We start from the raw sequence: 23410 nt of genomic DNA, 5'->3' as shown, positions 1-23410 counted from the left end.
AAAAATGTTATTGGACTAAGCGAGCTCGCGTTTGATTTTAACGAGTGCACCTTCCACCTTTCGATGAACAAACAATAAATAATGTGCGGGGTTTCAGCAAATATTTATCATTTGTGCATCACAACGTAAAGTGCTTTGGTTTGGTTTGCTCGTATTAAATCTTTGTTTCCATCACACTTCAGAACTACAAAAAATGTGCTTCATTTGTGCTTTCCTAACTGCTGAAAACGTTTGAAATAGTTGTGTAGTTCATTTATAGGTATTCAAATATGGTTTGTGTGTTCAGAAAAAATTGACATCCTATATCCTTTCCTTTCTCAGTCCTTGAACACCAGCAACATTACCACATAATTCACTGTACAAAATCCTCACACTTCACAGAAAAAGAAAAGTAAACACCAGCCTCTAACTTAAAAGAATAACCAGCAATTTGTCAGAAGACTTAGGCTGACATTTGACCTCTGACTTTAAATATAGAGTAAATGGGACAACATAGTATCAAAATGTAAAGTAATCTTTATTGTTCATTGACCTTCTCAACTCCAGCAAGCACCCCTGCTTCCAGCGCCTATGTGGATAGGTAGAGTAATTTATGATTATGTATCCACTATCTTTTCTAAATCCATGCTTTCCTTTACACTTTACTAGGATTAATTTGTGTCTTTTAAAATAACGGTTACTATGCACACACCAATCATTTTCCATGGGTCCGACTGTCAAAATGTTTTTCCAGTTACTAGTTTTAATCAGCTGTGCAACATGCGTTTTTGTCCGTGAAGCCTTAATTTACTAAAATGTCAGTAAAAAGTGTTTGTTGCTTGAGTGGGATTTTAGGAGTACAAAAAAGTTGCGTTTTAAAAAGTACAGCTCCAATGAGTGAGCCTCTCTTAAATTCAGAGTGGCCACCAGGTAAGAGCTTTACTCGTGATCCCGCATTATTAAATTCAGAAGAGGCAAAACCTGTTGGTGTTAAGAAAAAATATAATTCTTGATGTAGGCGCGTATCTTAACCTTAACACGCCAACCTTAATCTTTATTTGGTAAACCAGGAACGTCCTTGTTATTTCGAAAAAGGGACTCAGCATGTATGGATCTAAACACTAATACACATTCAAAGCACCTGAGCTTCTGAGCGCATGGTGTTGACGCAGCTTCCTGCTCCCCTGTGCATTGTCTCCACGGTCGATTTGAGCTTCACAGTTTGCAACCAAGTGTTGCACGGACCCCCTGCACCGTAACCTGCCACCCCCACCCGGAGTAGCTCCCGGAGTGACGTCACGCCCACACCAGCTCTTCCTGTCAGAGGTGACCTCGCCTCCGTGACGTCCCTGCCCCGCCCGGCTCGAGTGCCCCGGGAGCGCAGGAGCAGAAGGAGGAGGAGGCGGGGCGGCAGAGGCCGGCTCCGGAGTGACCTGTCGCCGCCGCCGCCACTTGCACTACACACAGGCGGGCCATGGCGACGGGGGAGGAGGAGGCGGTGGGGTGCCTCCGAGCCGGGGAGCTGCGGGCCGGCTCCTGGATCTCCGTGCTGCTGGAGCAAGTCGTGAACGAGGCGCTGGTGGTGAGCTTCCAGTGGGGGCGGCGGAGCTTCAGCGGGATCCTGCTGGAGAGCTCGCAGAAGTAAGAGCCCGTGCGCCGCGCGTGCAGAGGGGGAGCTCGGCCTGCGGGGCTCTGATGAGCAGCTGGAAGCTGGCCAGGCCCTAATCCAATTAAAGGGGCTGCCTCCTGCCATGATTAACGAAGCGGTAGTGTGCGCAGGCACCCCCACCCCCCTCACCATTACAGCTGAGCGTGCAAGTCACAAGAGTGTGGGGCTCAGAAATTGCACTTTACCAGAGCGTATTTGCCCCCCTCCCTTCTGTGCTCTGCACCGTACCCCTGAGAGCACCCTTCAAACTTATACACGCCGGCAGCCCAAAACTTTATCCTGAAACTTTATAAGTGCTATTATAAAGGAAGGGACGTTAAGCGCCATCAAATGTGAAATTCAAAAAATCGTGTTTAATAAGTGCATCTTGTTATGTTAAATGTAACATTTGTCGCTGTCGGATATTTTTACACGGAAATTAGAGGGCGACTTTAAATATTGATCTATTACTTCAACAGTAAAATCCCAAGTGAACTGGGCTTTATGTTTATTTTTATTCTGGTGTTTACTGGTTACGTGCACGGTTAAATAACAAAAATATTTCATTTGTGGCAGCACTGTTCTGTAAGTGGGCGGTACGAAGAGGAGGCGCGTAGTTTTGCATGCCGATTTTTTTATTAGCATTCTTAATACTGTTAGCCAGTGCAGTTCCTCACGGCATAATACACAGTTTAAAAAAAAAAAAGGGTACTATATGTCTAAAGTACTTTGGCATTTAATGGTGTTAATTAAATGCACACTTCTAAAAATTCATGCTGGCAAAATCTGTTGACGTTAGTGTTGTGTCCTTCAGACAGGTTGGACCAACTCAGCTAATCGGCACTAGGCCTGACACGTGGCCCTAGGAATAAAGGATGCAGACACGGGAAATAACTTGTTGGCTCTCCGTGCGCCCGTCTCAGAATGGCGTACGTGCGTGCGGAGCCTTTCTTTATTATAGGCGGTCACATGACTTCCACACTACACGCCCCTTACGCCAGGGGCGGATTATGAGCCCAAAACATAACATTCCTCCTAAAACAAGAAAAACTCAAAACAACAATTCTCAGACAGCTGCACCCTTCCGTCTTGAGGGGTAGTCTATTGTGCTAATCTTCATAGACTTCAAATTCACTTTCAAAAACTGCTCCCCACCCGTAGGACACATTACGGAACATTGTATTTAACTCTGATACATAGAACAGTCTTACGTGAGATAATCGCGTAGTCGACAGGAAGGCGTCGGGTTACGTCTCAGCCTTTGATCCACGCCCCTCTGGCTTGAACAGTCTGTCTCTGGGGCGGAGCCGGTCTCAGGCGCCTCCAAGTCGGGCTCCTCCGGATCTGACACCCCTTCCTGGGCCTCCGCACCGCCTTCTGTTTCCTTGATCACCATCCTCGGAGTGTTACTTTGTGTGATCTCGAGACTGGGCGTCGGCTCCCTGCCTGGCAAGTCCTGGGCAGTTTCAGTTTCGGTTACCAGAGGTGGTGAATCCGAGGCGCTCAAACCCCCATGGAAATGTTTAAAGTGCGACACATTCCTGGTTACAGTCTCCCTTCCGCGGACCACAGTGATGCGTGTTCCTTTAACACCAACCACTCGCCAGGGTCTTCTCTCATAATTCAAACGAAACTTTCCGCTCGTCACCCTGTTACGGAGAAGCACCACATCTCCTCTGCTGAATTGTGTCACCATGGCTCTTCTCTTGTGGCTGATTTTAGCAAATGCAGTCTCTCGCTTGCGGGCAATTATTTCTTCATTCACGGGGGCAGGGGCCCATTGAGGGTGGTGAGGAATGGAATCGGGTACAATCCGTCCCATTAGGAGATGCGCCGGGGCTATCCCAGTAGTTGAATGGGGGGTTTGTCGGTAGCTGCGAAGAAACGTGAAAATGGCCATCTCCACGGACTGTCCTTTGTCATGAGCAATGCGAATCACTTTATTAAGAGTCCTCATGAAGCGTTCCGCTTCCCCATTCGCTTGTGGCCATCGGGGAGTGATGCGTCGATGCCGAATGCCCAGAGATGACAGGTAGGTGGCCAGTTCCTGTCCTTGAAATGGGGGTCCATTGTCTGTGCGGATTTCGCACATAGCTCCATGGGTGGCAATAATCTTCTCTACCTTCGGGATCACACACTCTGCGCTGGTGCTGGCTATTATTTCCACTTCCGGATACTTGGAATGGTCATCAATCATGACCAGCGTGTAGTTCCCATCCGGGAGGCTGCCAAAGTCCATGCTGACCTTGTCCCATGGCTGTTGTGGACGAGGTTCCACGGCAATCGGGGCTTCCCGAGGGGCTTCCCCCGTCACCTGACACGCAGCGCATGCCCTCACCACCTGCTCCACCATGTCATCCATCAGAGGAAACCACACCTTTGTCCGTAAGCGTGCCTTGGTTTTGACCATGCCTTGGTGACCTACGTGCGCTAACTGTATGACTTGATCAGTGAGGGCTGAGGGTATCACCAGGCGATGCCCCCGCAGAAGACATCCGGCCTCATCTTCATTGAGCTCCTCTCGGACATGGTACAGACTCTCCATTATTTTCTGAGCTTCGGGCGTGAGCATCTTCCACCCCTCCTTGGCCCGATTCCAGTTAGTCGTGTGAACAAGTTCTTTGGCCCTCTGGAGGCAGGCGTCCTGCGCTGTGACACTCACAATGTCGCTGAGAGAGATGGGACGAGGGCAAGATCGCGCCACCACCCACCTGACATAGGCCTCTGTTTCTTCAGCTTCCTCCATCTCCTCAGCCGTGGCGGGTCTGGGATGTCGGGACAGATAATCTGCCGGGTTCTTGGCTCCGGGCTGATACTCGATTGTACAGTTGTACTCCTGCAGTTGAAGCAGCCACTTTTCTATGCGAGGCGGGGGTTTGGATGAGGTTCCCGCAAACAGGGACAGCAGGGGTTTGTGATCGGTCACCACAGTGAATGGCTTGCCATATATGTAGAGGTGAAAATGTCGGCACCCCCAATGAATGGCAATCGCTTCCTTCTCAATCTGCGAGTACCTCTGTTCCGTGTCCGTGAGAGATCTGCTCGCAAAAGCAACAGGCGTCCAGTCGATGTCGTCTCTCTTCCTTTGCAGGAGAACCGCTCCCAGTCCAGCAGGCCCCGCGTCCACAGCGATGAGCGTGAAGTTGCGGGGATCAAAGAAAGCGAGAGTGGTGTTGTTGGACAGAGACTCTTTGATGTCTCGGAAAGCTTTCTCTTGCTCAGGTCCCCAGTGCCAGGGAGTGGAGTCTTTGGTGAGGTCCCGCAGGGGGAGCGTGAGGTTAGCCAAGTCTCTGATGAACCGACCACAATAGTTGACCATGCCCAGGAAACTCCGGACTTCAGTAACGGTCTGCGGGGGTGGCGCATCTTTAATGTCCTTCACCTTATCCGGGTCCGGGTTGACACCCTCGGCTGAGAAGACGTAACCAAAAAACCCTAGCCGGTCCCGCAGGAATTCACACTTTTCTCGGTGGAGCGTTAGTCCTGCGTCTTTGAGTCTCCGAAACACTTGGGCCAGCCTTTGATTGTGCTCCGGGATGGTGCGGGCATGTATCATTATGTCATCACTGACATTTATCACTCCAGGTATTCCAGCGATTAGCTCCTGGATGACATTCTGGAACACCTCCGCTGCACTGGAGATTCCGAAGCTGAGGCGAGTGTATCTTCGAAGGCCGATGTGAGTGGAGAAAGTAGTGATGTTGCGCGACTCCATGTCCAACACCAACTGGTGGTACCCTGACCGCAAGTCCAGCTTGGAAAACCAACGGGCACCTGCCATCTCTCCGATGAGGTCATCTATGGTGGGCGTGATGTGGCGCTCCCGTTTTATGGCAGCATTCGGGAGGCGCATGTCCACGCATATCCTGACCGCTCCGGGTTGCTTCGGTTTCCGGGTGACCACGATGGGCGAAACCCATGGGGTGGGACCCGAAACTTTTTCGATTATGCCTGCCGCTTCCAGTTTGTGCAGTTCTTCTTCCACCAGCGGCCGTAGATGGAACGCAATGCGGCGGTGTCGCAGAGCCACCGGCTGCACCGTTGGGTCAATGTGCAGATGAATTTCTCGGCCTTTGAACTTGCCAATGCCCTCGAAAAGGTCCGGGTACTCCATGAGGAGATGTTGGACAGATTCCTCGTGGACCCCGAAGGCGAATGTCACCACTCCCAGGTCTTCCGCCGCTCTGCAACTCAGCAGCATGCCTTGGCCTTCTTCTGACACGAAGACATTGGTTTTGATCGTCTTGTTCCCATGGCGGATTACCGCTTTGAACTTTCCTCTAATCTCGAGAGGGGTGTCTTGCCCATACGCGAAGACAGTGATAGGGGTGGGACGCAGTGCTGGAGGCGTGGTCATGGTCCTGTAGAGGGAAACACTCATCAAGTTTATGGATGCGCCCGTGTCCACCACGGCTATAAGATCTTGGTCCGCTACCTGTATGGCGCATTGGGGCAGGGGCCTGGTGCGGCGGGCAGCGGTGCCAATCATGTGCACCTTGTGCACCGACCGTTCTTCTTCTTCGTCATCATCCATGTCACTGTGACTCTGTTCCCCCTCCACTATGGCCTGCACAGCGGGGCGTGGTTTACGGAAGTTCTTCGATCGGCACACCTTTTCAAAATGATTCTGCCGGCCACATCCCGAACACCGCTTGCCCCGTGCTGGGCATTCTGCCATCTGGTGTCGCGGACCTCCACAATACCCACATGACTGTCCCGACGCTCCACCCTGAATGGGCGGTCTCTTGGGCCACTTGGTGGGCGTGTGTGTCTGTATCTTGTTGACCGGTTCCACTTTGACCGATGCCTGCAACGCAGCTTCCATGTGCGCAGCCCTAGCTTTGGAGAGTTCTTTCGTGCGGCCAAGAGTTAGGATGTCCATCAGCGGCTTGCCAGACTCCTCCAGAATCCGTTCCCTTAATTTGGCCGACGCACATCCCTGTATGATTTGCCCCCGAATTTCCTCAGTGGTATCTTGAAACCCACACGTGAGCGCCAACCTCTTGAGCCTGGTGTGATATGTGTCCAGCGATTCCTCGGGCAGCTGGCGCGCTTGTCTAAACACAAATCGTTCATAATCTTGATTTGCCATGGGCTCAAAATGGGCATTGAGGGCATTAATCAGCGTGTGATGAGTTCTGGGGGTCGCCTCCGGGAGGGTCCGAGCAATGGAGTGTATGTCCTTGCCGCCGAGATGTAACACCATGGCCCGTTTCTGTTCCTTGTGCGTCTTCGTAGCTTCAAAGAACACTAGTAATCTATCCACCCACTCCTTCCATTTGGGAGCGAGCGCAGAGGGCGCACCCTCCACCACAAAGGGTTCGATGGGCGGAATCGTCGCCATCCTCCCAGGCGCGCTTGCGCGGAGGTGGAGTACGCCGCACGGCACGAGCACCACGAGCCGAGGGACAGGCTCGCGGCCGCCACACGGGGCAGGAGGCAGGTACTCTCACCCAGCGAGGATCCAGCAGCCACCCTCGTCGCCAATTGTTGTGTCCTTCAGACAGGTTGGACCAACTCAGCTAATCGGCACTAGGCCTGACACGTGGCCCTAGGAATAAAGGATGCAGACACGGGAAATAACTTGTTGGCTCTCCGTGCGCCCGTCTCAGAATGGCGTACGTGCGTGCGGAGCCTTTCTTTATTATAGGCGGTCACATGACTTCCACACTACACGCCCCTTACGCCAGGGGCGGATTATGAGCCCAAAACATAACAGTTAGGTGATACCTGTATGTCATATCCTGGGAGGACCAGGTCATCCTTTGACCCTTAAGAAGTTGATACCCTGCTTACGAGATATATATAATATTCACTACACATGAACAAAGTAACGGTTTAGGCAACATAAAAAGGTATTGTCATTATCATCTATTTTTATTTTTTGGTTCTGTTTTTTATTGTAAAGTTAAACATCATACCATACACGATCAGTGTTAAAGTATCACTGTCGGCAGGCCTCTTGCTAGGTTCTAAAACAAATTAAACAAAAAAAATGACGGTGCAGGCCAAATGTAATGAAGAGAACAATTTCAAAAAGGATTTCTAATGTAATAATAATTATAATAATAATAGAAACGCAGAACCCGGCAAAGTTGCATTGTTTTTAACTTTTTTTTGGGTTGAGGCTACCAGAAAGTGCAAGCTGTCTGGTTGCAAAAGACTTATTGTCAGTTTGCTAAGATCTTAGAGTGGGCTTAAAGTTCACCTGTTGCTTAGCATTGATTGACATTTATAGTCATTCTCATTTGGTAACTTATTGAATGGCTTGCCCTCTTGTATTTGTCTCCCCCCTGGAGCATATTAACATTACTTATCGTTCCATTGCTTACCTTTAGGGAACTACTTTTTATTAGTAGTGACTCTCTCTTGTGGTTCCTCCCCTCCCCCGCTCTGTGTTGCTGTTGGCAGTCTGGTTTTCTCCTTGCTCTTCTCATAACCATATGCTTCTGTCATTACACACTGTGTTGCTTCCTCCTGCTTGGTGCACCCTATGAAGTTTCAATTACCATCCAACACCTGTGCCTTTTTTTTCTTTTTTATTAAATTGGCTTTTCGCTCTGAAAAATATATATTTTTATCTACCAATACAAGAAGCATCGGCAATCTTGGATCAGTAAATACAAAAAGAATGCAAATGGCATTTGCATGCTGGCGCGCACATATGTTCTGACACAGGCACACACCAGTGGAATGAGACAACCTTCATTGCACCCTTTTTCATTTTTAGGTCACGCCTAGCCCAGCTCGCATGCGCTGCTCTATGGGTGGCTTCCTGTGAGCACTCCAAAACTTACCCGAAGCTTCTCCTTGTGGGTCTGGCAACTCCCACACATTTGATTGGCCTGTGTGTGTGGCTTTCAATAATGAAAGAACGCAAATGGCCAAAAGCAGGTGCATGTCCCACCTCTTTGTTTACTGGTCACTTCCACAGCGTTTTGCTTGCGGGATCAAGCAGCGGCGTGCAGGGTGGTACCTGCATTCCTTACATTCCTTGTTATGCGCGCACCACTCAGTCTTCTTGTCTTTCTCGCAGTCTTCCTGTTATAGGCAGATGCGATCTTATGTGTGGAGTCCAATGAAAGTGGAAATACAACAGGCTGACGTTTCCACTGAGGCATTCAGTTGTAGCCAGACAATAGCGCTTAATCGGATGTCAGCAAGGGGCACGTGTTACACAGAAAAGCATATGGCTGACAGAAATGTTCACATCAACAGTGCTACTGTGTACCTGTGAGTCTACAACATCATTAAATGAATCATTTTGTTATTTGAACTCGAGTGGTAACATTTTGCGCTGCTTACTTATTGTACAGTAAGCTGCCTATTCAGTGTTCTGGGGGCTGATTTGGGATGGCTTGCTCGGCCTTGTGCATTGTGAAAAAAGAGATAGCAATGTGTATTTTTGGTACTGTTACCAAGTGAGTCTGTCACCAAGGATGTGATGCTGGAAACTGAGCAAGTCACGTTAACGAAGACGACAATACCAGAATGCATTACTCCATGAAAAGAAAAGCCGGATCTGTCTCCCTGTTCCTTTGTAATATGGAGTCATCTTGTAACCTATATTAAGTCCCTTCGATTACTTAACCATGGTAACTGGGAAAAGCTGCAAAGTAGCTGGCATCCTGCAGGTTTGTCAACTTGTCTTTATCTGTAGAGCAACTAATGGTGAAGAGGGTGACATCCTGCAGTGAAACGGCGTAAATCTAGCAGGAAGCTGTCTCTAAAACCATTATTTGTACGTTGCATTCAAATCTGCCAGCACACCCCAGGTCTGCCTTAAATGACAACGTAGCCCCAATAATGCCAAACACTACAAAAATCTGATAGAAATATGTACATACCGACATGAGTCACATGCCATGTGTTTGGGTGTTGGTGTGCTCTCGTAAGCACTGCCCATTAAAACTTACCACACTCCAGCGTTTAATTGCGCACATTAAGATAAAGCTCTGAGCATTCAACCCTCTTGCTCCTCATCTTTTGCCAGCTTCACCTCTTTTACCCCTCCTCTCCCCTTATCTCTTCTCCCCGCCTTTTTCTTGCTATCACCTACTCGTTGAAATCCCTTCCTCTTTTATGCCCTTCCTTTTCTCACCACTACATCTTTCTTTGCATTCACAGCTCTCCATTTTCCCTCCCTCTACATCTCGCTAAAAACACCTACTCCTCTCTTCATCTCTCCCGCTTTATTTGGCTCACTCTCACACTTCACTGCCTGTACCCCTCCCCATTCCACTTCCCCTGTTCTCATTGCAAAGCTCTATTATACTGCATAATTTCCACTTGTTCTCCCTCTGGCCAGACTAATTACAGTGGTCTCCCTCCTGGCATATGTGTCATGCATGGGTTATTCTTCACTAGTAACCAGAGATCACACCATACCAAAGCACGCTGGCCCCAGAGCAATCCAATTACTGGCATCTTTGGTTTTTTCTGTGTACACTAATGTGCATGCGGAACTCCAGCCACAACTCTCGCATAACAAAAGTTTAAAACACTGCATCTGCTGTCAGGTGCCCAATTAGACGCAAACTTTAGGGAGGGGGGGGTAATTTTAAACTTGGGGGAGTGGGTGTGGGGGTCTATCTTCAGAACCAGAGGGAAAATTATTTGCGGGGTTCCTTTCAGTCTTGTGGCACACTGCGTAATAAGGGATGTTCTTTTCTGTGCCCATATTTGGTCAATGATGCACCACAATCCTTTAGCATTAGTGTCAGCTACTCATACTTGACAGGGGTCTACGGTTTTTCTGAATGAGTTGTAACAAAATTAATGAAAAACGCTTCATATTAAAGACTTTGGGCCGGCAGACCAAAAAACTTTTGGAACCTCAGATTCTTATGTCAAGGACAATCAATGGCGCATTCTTACAGCCTGAAAGACTCTAGGTGTTGTACAGGGATATTGTTATCTCTGTGATTGGAGGTACTCGGAAGTTATTTGTATGAAACCAGCAAGTTACGGTTATTTGGTGCTTAAATAGGCCGCACCCAGTGCTGGCCACTGGTATGGAATTTCAACATTTCATCCCTTCGATATCGCAATATAATTGCCATGCTGATATTACAAGTGTACAGTGTTAAGCTTAGAGCAGGAGGCACAAAAGGCTCCAGTTAAGTCTTAAAATTGTATCCGTTATGTTTGTTCCCATTGCATATGTAACTCGATAGACAGCATTGCATTTGTCATTGCTATTTCTAGACCAGGTCTAGCTGCAATTTCACATAGCATATGAAAAGCACTTCACAATATACAAGTTCATACTTCCAGTTACATGAAAATAACACTTTAAATACGAACTTCTCATATCGTGCAATGCACCACATCTCACAAGAAATGAATACTCTGAAACGGGTTGGAATTATCACCGATCCAGGGCTAAGGAAATACGATGTCTTATTGTTCTTTCTCTAATAGTTGTATTGCAAGATTGACCCCTTATTAGGTCTCGCTCCTGCGATGCAGCGCGAAGCGCTGTCTCACAGCGAGACCTATAGCCGTCAGCTATGCATTCAAGGGCTTAAAGGGGGACAGGAGATGGGCACGCGCAGGCTGCAGGCCGATCGGATCGGGACGTGTGCGTTCACCACGTTGCACATCTCCTGTCCCCCTTCAGTCTAGGCAAGGCAGCTGCATGTGGCAAGAAACACACACGTACACACGCACCAGCCGCCCCAAGCCAGTGCACCCGTACTTATCTCACTCAACAACAGAGATAGACACACACACACACACACCAGACGCCCCCTGCCGCTTTCTCCTCTTCCCTCCTGTGTTTCATGCCAACAGAGACGCACACGCACATCAGACGCCCCCTGCCGCTTTCCCTCCCTCCCGGCATTTCAGGCCACGCTCTCACCTAAGTGCCCTTCTGATGCATGGTCCTTAGCCCAAGCTTTCCGACTCTGCCCGCTCTATTTCTACTTTAGGCACTTCGGCGGCCCCCTCCCTACGCCGCACCTAGTCAAGCGCTACCACGGTCACGAGCTCCATGTCACGCTGACGTGCACACCGTACCTACAACGAGCGGGTGCACTTTCACTTTTTTTTTTTGTTTCGTACTGAAGTCCATACTTGTTTTTATTGTTGCCTGTATAATTTTTACCACATTACTGCACACTAGCGCTTTACCATACCACAACTTCTGCTCCCTTGTTACTCTGTTTGAGAGGGAGCGGGTGCCGCGTGACCTGCTTGAGGAGAGTGTCCTTGCCACGCTCCCACCTCCGGAGTGCCACCTCTGCGACCCCTCACCTGGAGCACCCCAGGAGCGAGGACCCTCAGCAGGACAGATCGCAGCTCAGATTGGCATCAGCAGGCGAACGCGTGCTGCTTGGGGTCAGGCTCCATGCTGGATTGGGATTCTACACATGCGGTGATGCTAGACTGAGCGATAGTCTTCAGTCGGATCGGTGAGATAAACGCTTCACGTTACTCCTCAGTAAGCACGACGTGGAATCAACTTATTAGGAGTGACATGATCTGGATGCTGTCAGTGCGCGCCCGTGGACGCTGCTCCCCGCACGAAGAGGTAAGAAGAATGCGAGGAGGATACCGGGACAGAGGCAGTGCCAATACCTCGGGACAGAGAGGTGACACAGGTGACACATGCACAGGGAGGGTGCTGATGCCAGCCCCATGCGCAGGCTGCGTTGCCAAGAGGCACTGTTGACATGCTTGTGGTGCATGATGGGAGATGTGTGCGAAGGGGGAGCATTAGAAGGACAGTTGAAGGGGCCTATGCAATTGTACACACCATTGTTCTCATGCGTTTCCATTATATAGGGGTTTGTGTTCATACCGCTGCAAGTTAGTGCACAATTCTGTGGAATGTCTGTAGAAACGTCTCTGCATTTGACTTATTTTTGTACATACTTCTGTGTGCGTGTCATGAGTCTCCTCTTGTCTGTAGATGACAGCGTGTTTGCACGCCCCCTGCATGCAAGTTTGTGTGTATGTCACGCTGTGTGTACAGCGCCCTTATAAGTGTGTCTGCATCACTTCTGCCTACTTATTTTTTGTTGCCATGGTGTTGCTTTTAACACATGTTTAGTGGTCTTACACATTCACAAGTTGGGATAGCTGAGCTTTCCCTCAGTGTACTTAGATGTTGAGACTTGAGTCAGGCTTTTGACAGCAGTACTGTCCCTCTGCTCACACGGATCTGACAGCACATGTACGCATTCCTCTACTGGACAGATACAACAGTAGGAACTGTTTCTCATGTCACACAGATGCTGATCTTATAAACTCTACTCTTCACACGCAGTCTAATTCATCTTAGCCTATCCTCCTCGGCCGCAGAGATCTTAAGCGCTCCTGGCTTACACAGCAGAGAAGCCCCCTTAGGTTGCAAAGATCTTATGAGATAAGGCCTCAAAGAACAGCGTTAACCTCTGTGCATTCCCATTTCTCTCGGGCTCAGCTGGAACAGCCCTGCCTGATGAACACATCTGGCTCCGATCTCAGACAGAGGAACTATCTATCCCACAAGATCGTTCACGCTCTGACCTTAACTGAGACCAGCATTTGCAATGCAATAGGTCTCGCATTTACGCAACTTTAAGCTATTGGTATTGTATATGACTATGCCTTTCATTTATGATTAAAAACAAAAATAAAAGGCATTATTATTTGCCATGTCAATAGCTCAAACTTGAGTAAATGTGAGACCTATTGCATTGCAAATGCTTGTTTTTTATTAGACATAGTGACTCCCTCTATTTTCTTTTGTCTTATATTCTTTAGAGTACACTGTGCCTGGATCAGACTGTTCAGGTATATAGGCCTATGTACTCTTGAGTAGCCTTTTCCACCATGATAGGTCTTGCATGCTTCTGAATGGTGTTTTTATTTGTTCTACTTCTCTCCGGCAATTTTATTCAGGCAAAAAGTTGAACACTGACTGCATGTTTCAGAGTATTAATTTCTTGTGAGATGTGGTGCATTGCAAGATCATTTTGGTCCAACATGTTTCATGTTTGTGAATATGTTTAAATTTGTTTGGAATATTGTAGTGTAGTTCCTATTATCCCAATAGGCTCTGCGCATTGGAATAATATCTTCAATAGTATAGACGTAGGACAGAGGTTAACTAGGTCTTCTACTGTCGATATTAGACTTAAAGTTTAATGTTTGCCAGCTAGCTCAGAGTTCACTAGAAACTTTCTCGAATAGACAAGGAGGAGTTTAACCTCCCTGGATAGACAAGAAGGGATTTAGTTTCTGACAACCATAGAACATGACAACTTTGCTCTCCCCTAATCAAGAGTGTATCTCTAGAGTCGTGTGAAAACAAAAGACAACTTATTTTACTCAGTCAGTTCAGTGCATTCTTAGTTTCACCAGATTGTAGAGAAAAGGAAGAGACGGGCGTGTTCAATAAAAAGATGTTATTTATTGATCAGTCTCTTTTCTCATACAAGAGAAATGAATCGCTATTATTGCAATACTTTATTGTTAAGTAAAGTGCATACAGTAATAACAGAATTATAAAATAATACTGTAAAAGCATTGATATGGTTTCTTAGCCATATGATACTTAAAATGGATAAAATAGATACATACATATATACATTGACTAATCGTACTCAACTGGTGCTTCTAACTACGCCTACCCCAATGTACCTGACCTAAGCCTAATACGTGGGCAGGAGTAGATAAGTAGCAGTTTAAGTTAAGTTTGCTTTGCCAAGGGTCTGCTTCAAGAATTCTCTGCAAGGGTTTATTCAGTTCAGTACCTGGGATTTAGAAGGCGGGAGGGCTGGTATCTCTATCTCAGGTCTTGATATCCCAGCTGCCTGCAAGGGCGGCCGGAAGCGCCGGAGCTGGATTTCTCGGCAGGAGAAAAGGCAGCGTCTCTCTCTCAGTGCGTCAGAAAGGAGGGGCAGCGTCTGTGGGCTTCTCGGCAGGTCTCGCTGCTCCAATCTTGTCACCACCTCGTGTGTTTGCTTAAGGCAATGTCGGTATTATTTATACCTGAAAGGTGCCGAGATTGACGTAAGGATGGACATAAATACGTCAATGTCGTAGGATGTCATACGAACTGGTCGTTCGCACATTCTTTACTGAAGTTCTCGGCTAAATCAAAACAATGGCTGTGGGGATTTCCCAGGTCGTGGTAGGTTTGATTTGTTTTGAGAACACCGTATGCCTATTAGGGGGCTGGAGAAATAGTGCTTGCCTAATGAGATGGCATGCGCTATGACCTAATCAGATAACGGGTTTCTGTGCCGTTGTATGGCTTATCAGATAACGGGTTTCCGTGCAATTGAATGGCTGCTAGTTAATTATTAACCAGACAAGGGTCAGAAATAGGGGGATCGATACAGTACCCATAGTAAATACATCACAATATGATAGGGGTACGCCCCACACCAAATGTTGTGGGTTTCTTTTCCCTTATTTGGTCTCCACGAGTGATGGGTGGTGTTAATTTCGTTCTATAGGAACATGTGTTCCCCATTTCTTGTCACTCTTTACCGTGTTCTCAGGTCATGTTTTGTATTATTCCCAGCCCTGAAGAGTCAAAGACCACTGTCTCTCTGATGAAACACGTGTCGGGTGGTTGCTGTGTTAACAACTAATTAAAGAAATACCAAGATATCTACGTTGGATTTTGCTCTATTTTGCTTATATACATTTGCATTGCTTGTTTTAATACTGTATGTGTGCACAGAATAGATGATCTAATCACTCAAGACCCCACAAGACCAAATAGCCTAGCTGGTCCACACCCCCCTCAGGAACCAGAAACAAAGACCCAAAAAGAAACAGATCCGCAATGTCCTCAAGTGAAGTGACGGAAATAAATAAATATAGCCGCCTCGTATGACACGTCCACTTCTGTCCCCTCTAGCTCCAAGATACAGGTTATCACTGGTTCCAGGAGAGATCACCCTTCCCCCCCCCTGACTGCCACTATTAAGATGAGTGACAACAGACAATTACTCTGCCACCTCTTATACCACCCGCGAGGAAACACCTCCTCTTTCGGAGAACACCTCTCCGACCTGATAACTCATTGCTCACTCCGTGACTCCAACTACATTATCCTAGGTGACCTCAGTCTTCACTGGAATGAAGAAAACAACATGTTAATCAAAACCTTAAACAATCTCCTAAGCAACAACAACCTCACCCAATACTGCACAGAGAAAACCCACAACAGAGGCTCAATCCTCAATGCCATTATCACTCAAGCAGACTCAGTCTCCATCGACCACACATTGCCTGTCGACTGGTCTGACCACCACATCATTCTGTTCCAAATGAAGCAAAAGATCCAATCCGAGCCCCGCACAAAGGACCCCCCCATGTTGGGCGAGAAATCTAAGTCCAATTCCCCTTGCAGATCTGGAGGAAAGGGTAAGCTCCCTTCTCCCCAACAACTCTGGCAAGCTCTCAACAACAGAACTCACCTCCCACTACAACATTACTATGACTTCCATTATGGACCAAATAGCCCCCATGAAACTAAAGAGTCGGGAACATACCACCCAGATCATGGTTCAACACAGACATAAACTCTCAAAGAAGAGAACTAAGCGAGGCAGAAAGACTAGCAAAAAAACCCGCCCTCAATCCTTCGAGCTAGACTCAAATCAAAAAAAGTAAATACAATAATCACATAGAGTGAAAAAGCGTCCTTCTTTTGCAATGCCCTTAGCAACGCAAAAAAAAGACCTAGAGAACTTTACAATCTCATCAGACAACAAACTTCCAAGTCCCCTTCGACTCAAGTTGTGGCCTCCAAAGACCTGTGTAACAACTTTGCCAATTTCTTCAATGACAAAATCACCAAGATAGTACTCTCCTTGCTCGTGCAAAGCAGTCCCCCTGACAGCCAGTCGCCCCCAGAGACAGACGATGATACCACACTAAAGCAACTCCCTAACTTATGGAACTCTTTCAACCCCATCTCCGAAGCAGAGATCATCAATATGATTTCCACCACCAAACCCTCAGCACATGCCCTGGATCCCATACCTGCCCAACTGGCCCAAAAACTCAAACACTCCCTAGACCCGCACTGGACCAAGATAATAAACAGCTCCTTGAGTACTTGAGCCATGCCAGACTGTCTCAAAGCGGCCAAGTCTCACCTCTACTGAAAAAAACGGGCGCTTACATAAACAATCTGCATAACTTCAGACCCGTCTACAACCTCCGACTCCTAGTGAAAATCCTGGAAAGATCCTAGGCCTTCGACAATCAGATTTCATAAAAGGATGCAGTACAAAGACAGCAATCCTAAATATAATAGATGATATGCAAAAATCTCTTGATACAGGCCAATGCTGCCTACTCATACTCCTGGACCTATCAGCAGCCTTCTACACGGTTGACCACAAACTACTCATTAAGGCACTTCATGAAAAGGCTGGAGCAGAAGAGATGGTATTACAGTAGTTCACCTCTTTTCTACAGAACTGCACCCAAAGTATCAAAATCAAAAACTTCTCTTCGGACCTACACCCTGTTAGCAGGGGTGTCCCCCCCCAAGGATCAGTACTCTCCCCACAACTTTTCAACATATACACGAATCCCCTCACCACCATACTAAAAAGAAATCCAACATTCCCTTCCACCTCTATGCAGACGATACCCAGATCTATCTGGAAACCTCCTCCATTGAAGACATTCAGAGACTAAACAGCGCTTTAAGAGAAGTCCAACACTGGCTATCACTCAACCACCTAAAACTCAATCAAGACAAGACAGATATCCTCCTAATCCCCAATGATGAGAAGAACCCCCAAATCTCAGAATGGCTAAAAGCGATTGATACGCTCCACTAAAACCCTACATTGGCTGACTCTGCAAAATCGCTGGGAATCACCCTGGACCCCAAACTCAACATGAACAAACACATCAACACCGCAAAGAACGCCTTCCTCAACCTAAAACGTCTCAACAAAATAGAAACCCTTCATCCCTCAGAACAATCTCAAACAAACTACTCAATCCCTGGTGCTGTCCAGACTGGACTATGGGATTGAAATCCTCACAGGATCAGCTAAATCTCACCTAGCTCCCCTCCGATCAACTCTGAATGCAGCAGCCAAAATGGTCACCGGAGTAAAGAAATATGAACACATCTCCCCTGCACTCCGAGAGCTAAAATGGTTCCAAATCGAAATGCGGGACAGCTTCAGAACTGCCTGCCTCACGCACAAAGCGCTGCACACAGGTAAACCCGCTTACCTGGTCGCCAAACTCCAGAAGGCAGGTCAGACAAGACGCCTAAGGAGTATCAACACCATACTCCTTATCCCTCTGAGAACTCGCAAACAAAAAACTGCATCCCGAGCATTCGTAGGAAATGCTCCCAAAATCTGGAACTCCATACCAGTCCATATCAGGACCAACCCCTCCTACTTACAATTCAAAAGGCAGATCTACTCTACTCTACCTCACTCTCCCCAGGACTATCTCCTATATCCACCCCCCCACCTCCTGGTCCAATCCCGTCACGAGTCGTTTTGCTATCTTTGACGTCAAGGCCTTGTACATACTATTGTGATAACATACCCTGCGAGTGCCACTGTTCGCTCTATGACGATCTCATGTGATACGTTGTGAGCCATTGTACATACTATTATGTTTATGTATCCTACAAGCGACCATGCTGTAAAGCGCTCCGATATCTACTTGTCTGGCAAGCGCTATATAAAACTCTTAAATAAATAAAGCTGTTTCCCATGCTGCACAGCACCACTGAAAGTAACTGGCAAAGGCAATAGGTCTCAAAGCCAAGACCTATTGGCTTTGCTAATGCTTTTTTAAATAAACACTTGCATAGTGCATTATTATTTTCTACATATCTCTGTTCTTTGAACTGTCTGCTTGATTGACTCAAAAGCTCTGTGAACTTAGTGGAATTGTACCTTTTGGTCAGGATAATGCCAGGACAGTGTTGGGACAGTAATGCCACACTCATGGTGCTTACGCGAAATAACTAACTGCATGTGAAGCTGGTATCCTGACTTAACCTTCTCCTAGCTAACACTGTAATCTAGCATGTCCATTGAAGCCTAGACCTATCCATAATGACTGAGGTCCAGAACCTTCCATGTTACTTGGGAGTGGTGCAGCAAGCATGCCCACTGTTTTGGCATGGGCCAAAGTCCATATTACAGGTTGTTGACGTATAGCGGTGGTGACAGCATCCTGGTTTTTAGGTCTCTGCCTGATCCAGTGCATGCGCTGATCTGGCCGAGACATTTAGCAGGCTGCTTGGGAAAGTGCTACTTTCCCGGCGACCAGCTTACCATCGGGCGCATAAGCACGCGTGCGATGTGCAGAGCACCTTTGTCCTGCGCGCGCATCCTTTGCATGTTCTAGCGTCCTCGCGATCGCTTTCACAGCGATGGTGATCGCGATGAGGCTGCACTGTAGTCCATCTACACCAGACTTCGTTGAAGTCCTTTTACTATGACTACTATTGCTGTCAACAAACAGTCCTACTTCCCTGTCCATTGTTTGTCCAGACTTCGTTGAAGTCCTTTTACTATGACTACTATTGCTGTCAACAAACAGTCCTACTTCCCTGTCCATTGTTTGTCCCAGTTTCTGGTTTTTAAAAACATAGTCACCATATCCCATTAAGATGCCGTGGCGCGGTTTTGTCTTTGAAGACGCTGTGACCCGGCCAGTAAGATATGGCTGAGAGTTAGAGGGTGAACACAATGAATGCGCCTGCATGCTTGCCAGCACATCACATTCCTACAAGAACTCTCATATCCAGACACTTACAAGTACCCCACCTTGCTACTTCAGGCACATATTCACAGCCTTTCAGGCACTCCTCCAGGCAACCTTCTCCGCCACCCCAACTTCTTTGCTGCACCCCAAATCTCCCGTCACTTCCCCAGCACTCACGGAACTTGCTGGCGGTGGTGCTGATGTTGAGGGCAGTTCCGCATTTAGCTGTCCCGCTCCCCGGGGGCTCCCCGTTGGCGGGCACGGTGCCCCCTTGGTCAGTCCTGTCTGCTTCGCAAGGCTGCCTCTGCCGCTTCCAGCTGTTGTGGTTCGGATTCTCCATGGTCTCGTTGTCCATACTGGCTTCCTCCATGCTGCTTCTCAGCCTCCCGGCCGTAGGTCGCACGCCATGCGGCTCATGCTGCCCCTAGCCTCCTCTCACTTTTCTCTCCTTTCAGTGTCTCGCCCTCTCATTATCTGTATAGTAATTTCCGTTTGCATCCGCTATTTTCTGTCTTTTCCCCGCTTCTATCCTTCTCCTACCCTCTTTTCTCTCTCCTTTTTCCGTTCTTTTCTTTCATTCTCTACCTCTTATTCCTTTCACTTACTTCTGCTTTGCACCCTCTCTTCTGTCGCTTTCCCCCTGTCACTTCCCCTTGTCACTTCCCCTCTCTCGTACCCCGTTTCTCTTGCCACCCTTTTACTCTCCCTATCTAGCCTTTCTTCTTCCTTGCCTTCCATTGTTTCATTGCCTCTTCCTCTCTTTCTCTATCCGCCAATGTCTGCGTGTCCTCCTCTCCCTTCTCTGTCTCCTTCCCCTCATTTTGTTACCCCCCGTCACCCTCCTCGCCTTGTTTTTAATGCTCTGTATTTATTACATTGGGTTGTGTAAATCAGTGGTAAAGCCTGGCCGCCTGCTCTGGATTCTGTCACGCAACATCGCATATTCTGTACACAGAGACACCTGATAATCACGTTTGTATTTGGGAGCAGGACTGCTCCTCTGGAGGCGTGGACCTTTCAAAGGATTCTACAGAATTCCTCTTGGCCTGGATTTTATTCCTGGAATCCACAGAAAAGCTTCCTCTCCGAACTTGCTGAGTGGTTTATGAGCATGAAGATATATAAGCAAAAATGTGTCTCTACACACTAATGTATTAAAAAAAATACAACCATTGCTTTTTAATAACCTTAAAAAAAAAAAAAGCAGTTAGTCGTCGTAGTGAAACTTATTTCTTTTGATCAATATATTTCGTGAACATGGCATTTCATTGCACTCATTTATTTCTTAAATAGGCAAAATTGGTCACAAAATGATAAATCAAATGCAGTTGAGTCGACTAGAGCGGAGTTTAGGAGAGTGGAGTACAGCGGATTCTAGTAGAGTAGCATGGAGTGGTGTGTATCAGAGTGAAGAGGACACAACAAGGAGTCAGCCGTGTACAATCGCTATGAAGTACAAGCTACCGGAACTCTGCCCCCAAACACAAAAGGCAAAACAAGCATTTGCAATGCAATAGGTCTTGAATTATTAAAGTTTGAGCTATTGGTGCTGCTTTATTTAGCAATGCCAATAGCTCAAACTTTAATAATGCGAGACCTGTTGCATTGCAAATACTTGTTGTATCTTATAGTAATGAACAGACTTTGTTTTTCTGGTGCAGACTGAGTCCGATTTCTATTGGATAAGTCTTCCTTATATGAAACCCAGACCTTTGAGCTGACATCCTGTGTACTTGTAGAGCATATATGTGTAAGGTATGCATGGTTGCTAGACTCCATGTTGTTACTCTTATGGTTGCTTGAACTAGTGGAATGTATTTTGGATAGCCCTTGCTTTGATATGCTACAAGATGGAGGATGAAGTACAGCTTTACCAGGCAGGTGAAGCATATTGCCTGGATTTTTAGAGCTGAAGGGTGGAGCCACCTCTCACACTAAAATGTAGGAGGGTGAGCACAGGCCTACCATAGACATTTTGTGAGTACCTGTGAGCTGAGGATTGCTGATTTTGTTCTTCCTCAACACTGTTTGATGGTAGGAGAATGGGCATGAGTCGGCAAATTATTTTTTTAGGGGCATGTAATTTTCTAGGTATGGTACCTTTATGTTTTTCTCTTAGTGCTACTTGACGAAGCTGATGCCAGCCAGGTGCAGAGTATTCACACATTATTGTGCTCGTTTTTGCTACTCCTGCATGGAGCCCACGTCAGTACTATCTGCTGAGAGAGCCGCCACCTCCCACAAAGACTGTGTCTGCGCTGCGGCCCGAAATTTGAAAAGGAACAACCTGAGATTGGTTCCTCAACTTTAAACAGTTGACCAGCATCCCCTGTTGGAAAATCACTATCAAGATGGTCCAAGCCTTATAATGTTTTCTCAGAGTTAAAGCTTCCTTGACTAAGCAACGGAGTGCTCCGTGATGAACATGAGAAGCTATTGTGATCCTGGCTGGTGTTTCACCCATACCTAATCTCTCAACGGTGAGGGGACATCACCTGAAGTCTGGGGACTTGCTGGAGAACTAATGGTCTGCCTAGCGACCAGAAGCCAGCTTGCCTTTAAAAAGAGGGAATAAACATGTCTGGCCCTGCAGGAGAAAAGATTGTCCAGGAGAACTCCAGCCACCTTCCTGGAGTGTGGAGCACACAGATGTGCGTGCTTGTTACCTGGGTGTCACCGTCTCCAATCTGAGCTGTGAGGGATCAACTAGCCTCTCTGCTGGGTTCACCTGGTGAACTACGTCTAGTAGTGACATACCCCCAGAGTGACAGCGTGCCGTCCAGCATCACCACAATGTGACCGGTTATGCTGCTGCACAGTACTCCCTCCCACACCATACTACGAGGCCTGAAAACATAATCGTGAAGGAGAACCCTTCACCGGCCTTGCTGTGCTGGTGGTTCCCAGCTGCAAGATCTGAGATTTGTTGCGCTGCTGACTTCGAATCCAACCCTGCTCACTGTGTTGCAGACTGTGCATCCACGAAGGGCACACCACCCAACCTCCATGTCATGCCACGTCCCAGAGGACAGTTAACATGAGTTACATCTTGGCTATACCAGCGACGGCAATTTGCTTTCATGAGCCATTTGTAAAACACCTACGGCTTTGAACAGGAACAGGTCTGTCTTGAAACAGGAGCCGGGTGGTTGCCAGTAGGCAGGCCTATAAGCAGGCATTATGTAAACGCAAGGCTATTTTCCAGGCCGTAGCCCGGGATGAGTTAACCCAACCCAGTGAATCTAGAAATCCCTCTTTTATGGAATGTAATGAAAAAAACCTTTTAGCAGATGACACTCGACCAGCAACTTGCACCCAAATATCGGAACAAAAGTGGGGAGACCACTTTGCAGGGGGTCTACAATTTTGGCAAGACTGCTGAGATGGAGAGGGTGAGGGTAAGAGAGATGGGTTATGATACCTTGGTCTTTACCTTGGAAGAAGTAACATGGATAATCTCCAGTGTTATCGCCCTATCGCTCTGAAAGACGCAGTGGTTAAGGTCCTTGGGAGAGTTATACTTAACAGTTTGATTGCGTGGTCTGATGCTAAGGGTATTCTAATGGAAGTAGAGCACGGTTTCAGGCCTGGCCAGTCTACGTCCGATTAATGCCTGAATCTGTATTTAATTATTAATAAGTACACTGTTGCTTGCCCGGAGAGTTTACATCTGGCATTCATGGACTTCGCTTTTAACATGGTCAAACGAGTGAAACTATGGGCCCTGTTGATCGAGCTACGAGTGGAGCATAATATAGTGACTCTCCTGGAAGACTTGCTTATGAACACCACAGCACGTTTCTTGCCCAAAGCGGTAACTACCAGGTCTTTTCCACACTGGGGGTGGGGGGGGTGGGGGTGTCAGGGGTGCATCCTTGCATCCTTGCATGCACAATTTTTGTTCACCCTATATGTTAACAGGATTGAGGAGGCCCGCCTTGCGACTCAGGTAGACTGCCCCAAGGTTGGCCAAAGGCCAACGATGCGGTCCTGATGGCCTGCACTGGTAGGGGTTGCAGATCCTCCTTGATAGATTTGCTGACTTATTTTATGGATAGTGTCGACCTGGCC

At 47.5% G+C, this 23410-nt stretch overlaps 1 protein-coding gene across 1 annotated transcript in view; it reads left to right on the top strand.

Annotated features, from left to right (window-relative positions):
* Positions 1 to 716: 716 nt before the first annotated feature.
* The window catches only part of PWWP2B (PWWP domain containing 2B), a 113779-nt gene continuing 91085 nt past the window's right edge, over positions 717 to 23410 (top strand). The window contains exon 1 of the mRNA XM_078643464.1: positions 717 to 1620. Coding sequence (XP_078499590.1) covers positions 1454 to 1620 — 167 coding nt within the window. The 5' untranslated portion in view covers positions 717 to 1453. The remainder of the gene's footprint in view (positions 1621 to 23410) is intronic.

This window comes from Lissotriton helveticus, chromosome 5_1 (genome assembly GCF_964261635.1).
Source record: "Lissotriton helveticus chromosome 5_1, aLisHel1.1, whole genome shotgun sequence".
NCBI classification, from domain to species: domain Eukaryota; kingdom Metazoa; phylum Chordata; class Amphibia; order Caudata; family Salamandridae; genus Lissotriton; species Lissotriton helveticus.
The sequence above is the reverse complement of the archived record's forward strand: the minus strand, read 5'-3'. Positions and strand labels throughout refer to the sequence as shown.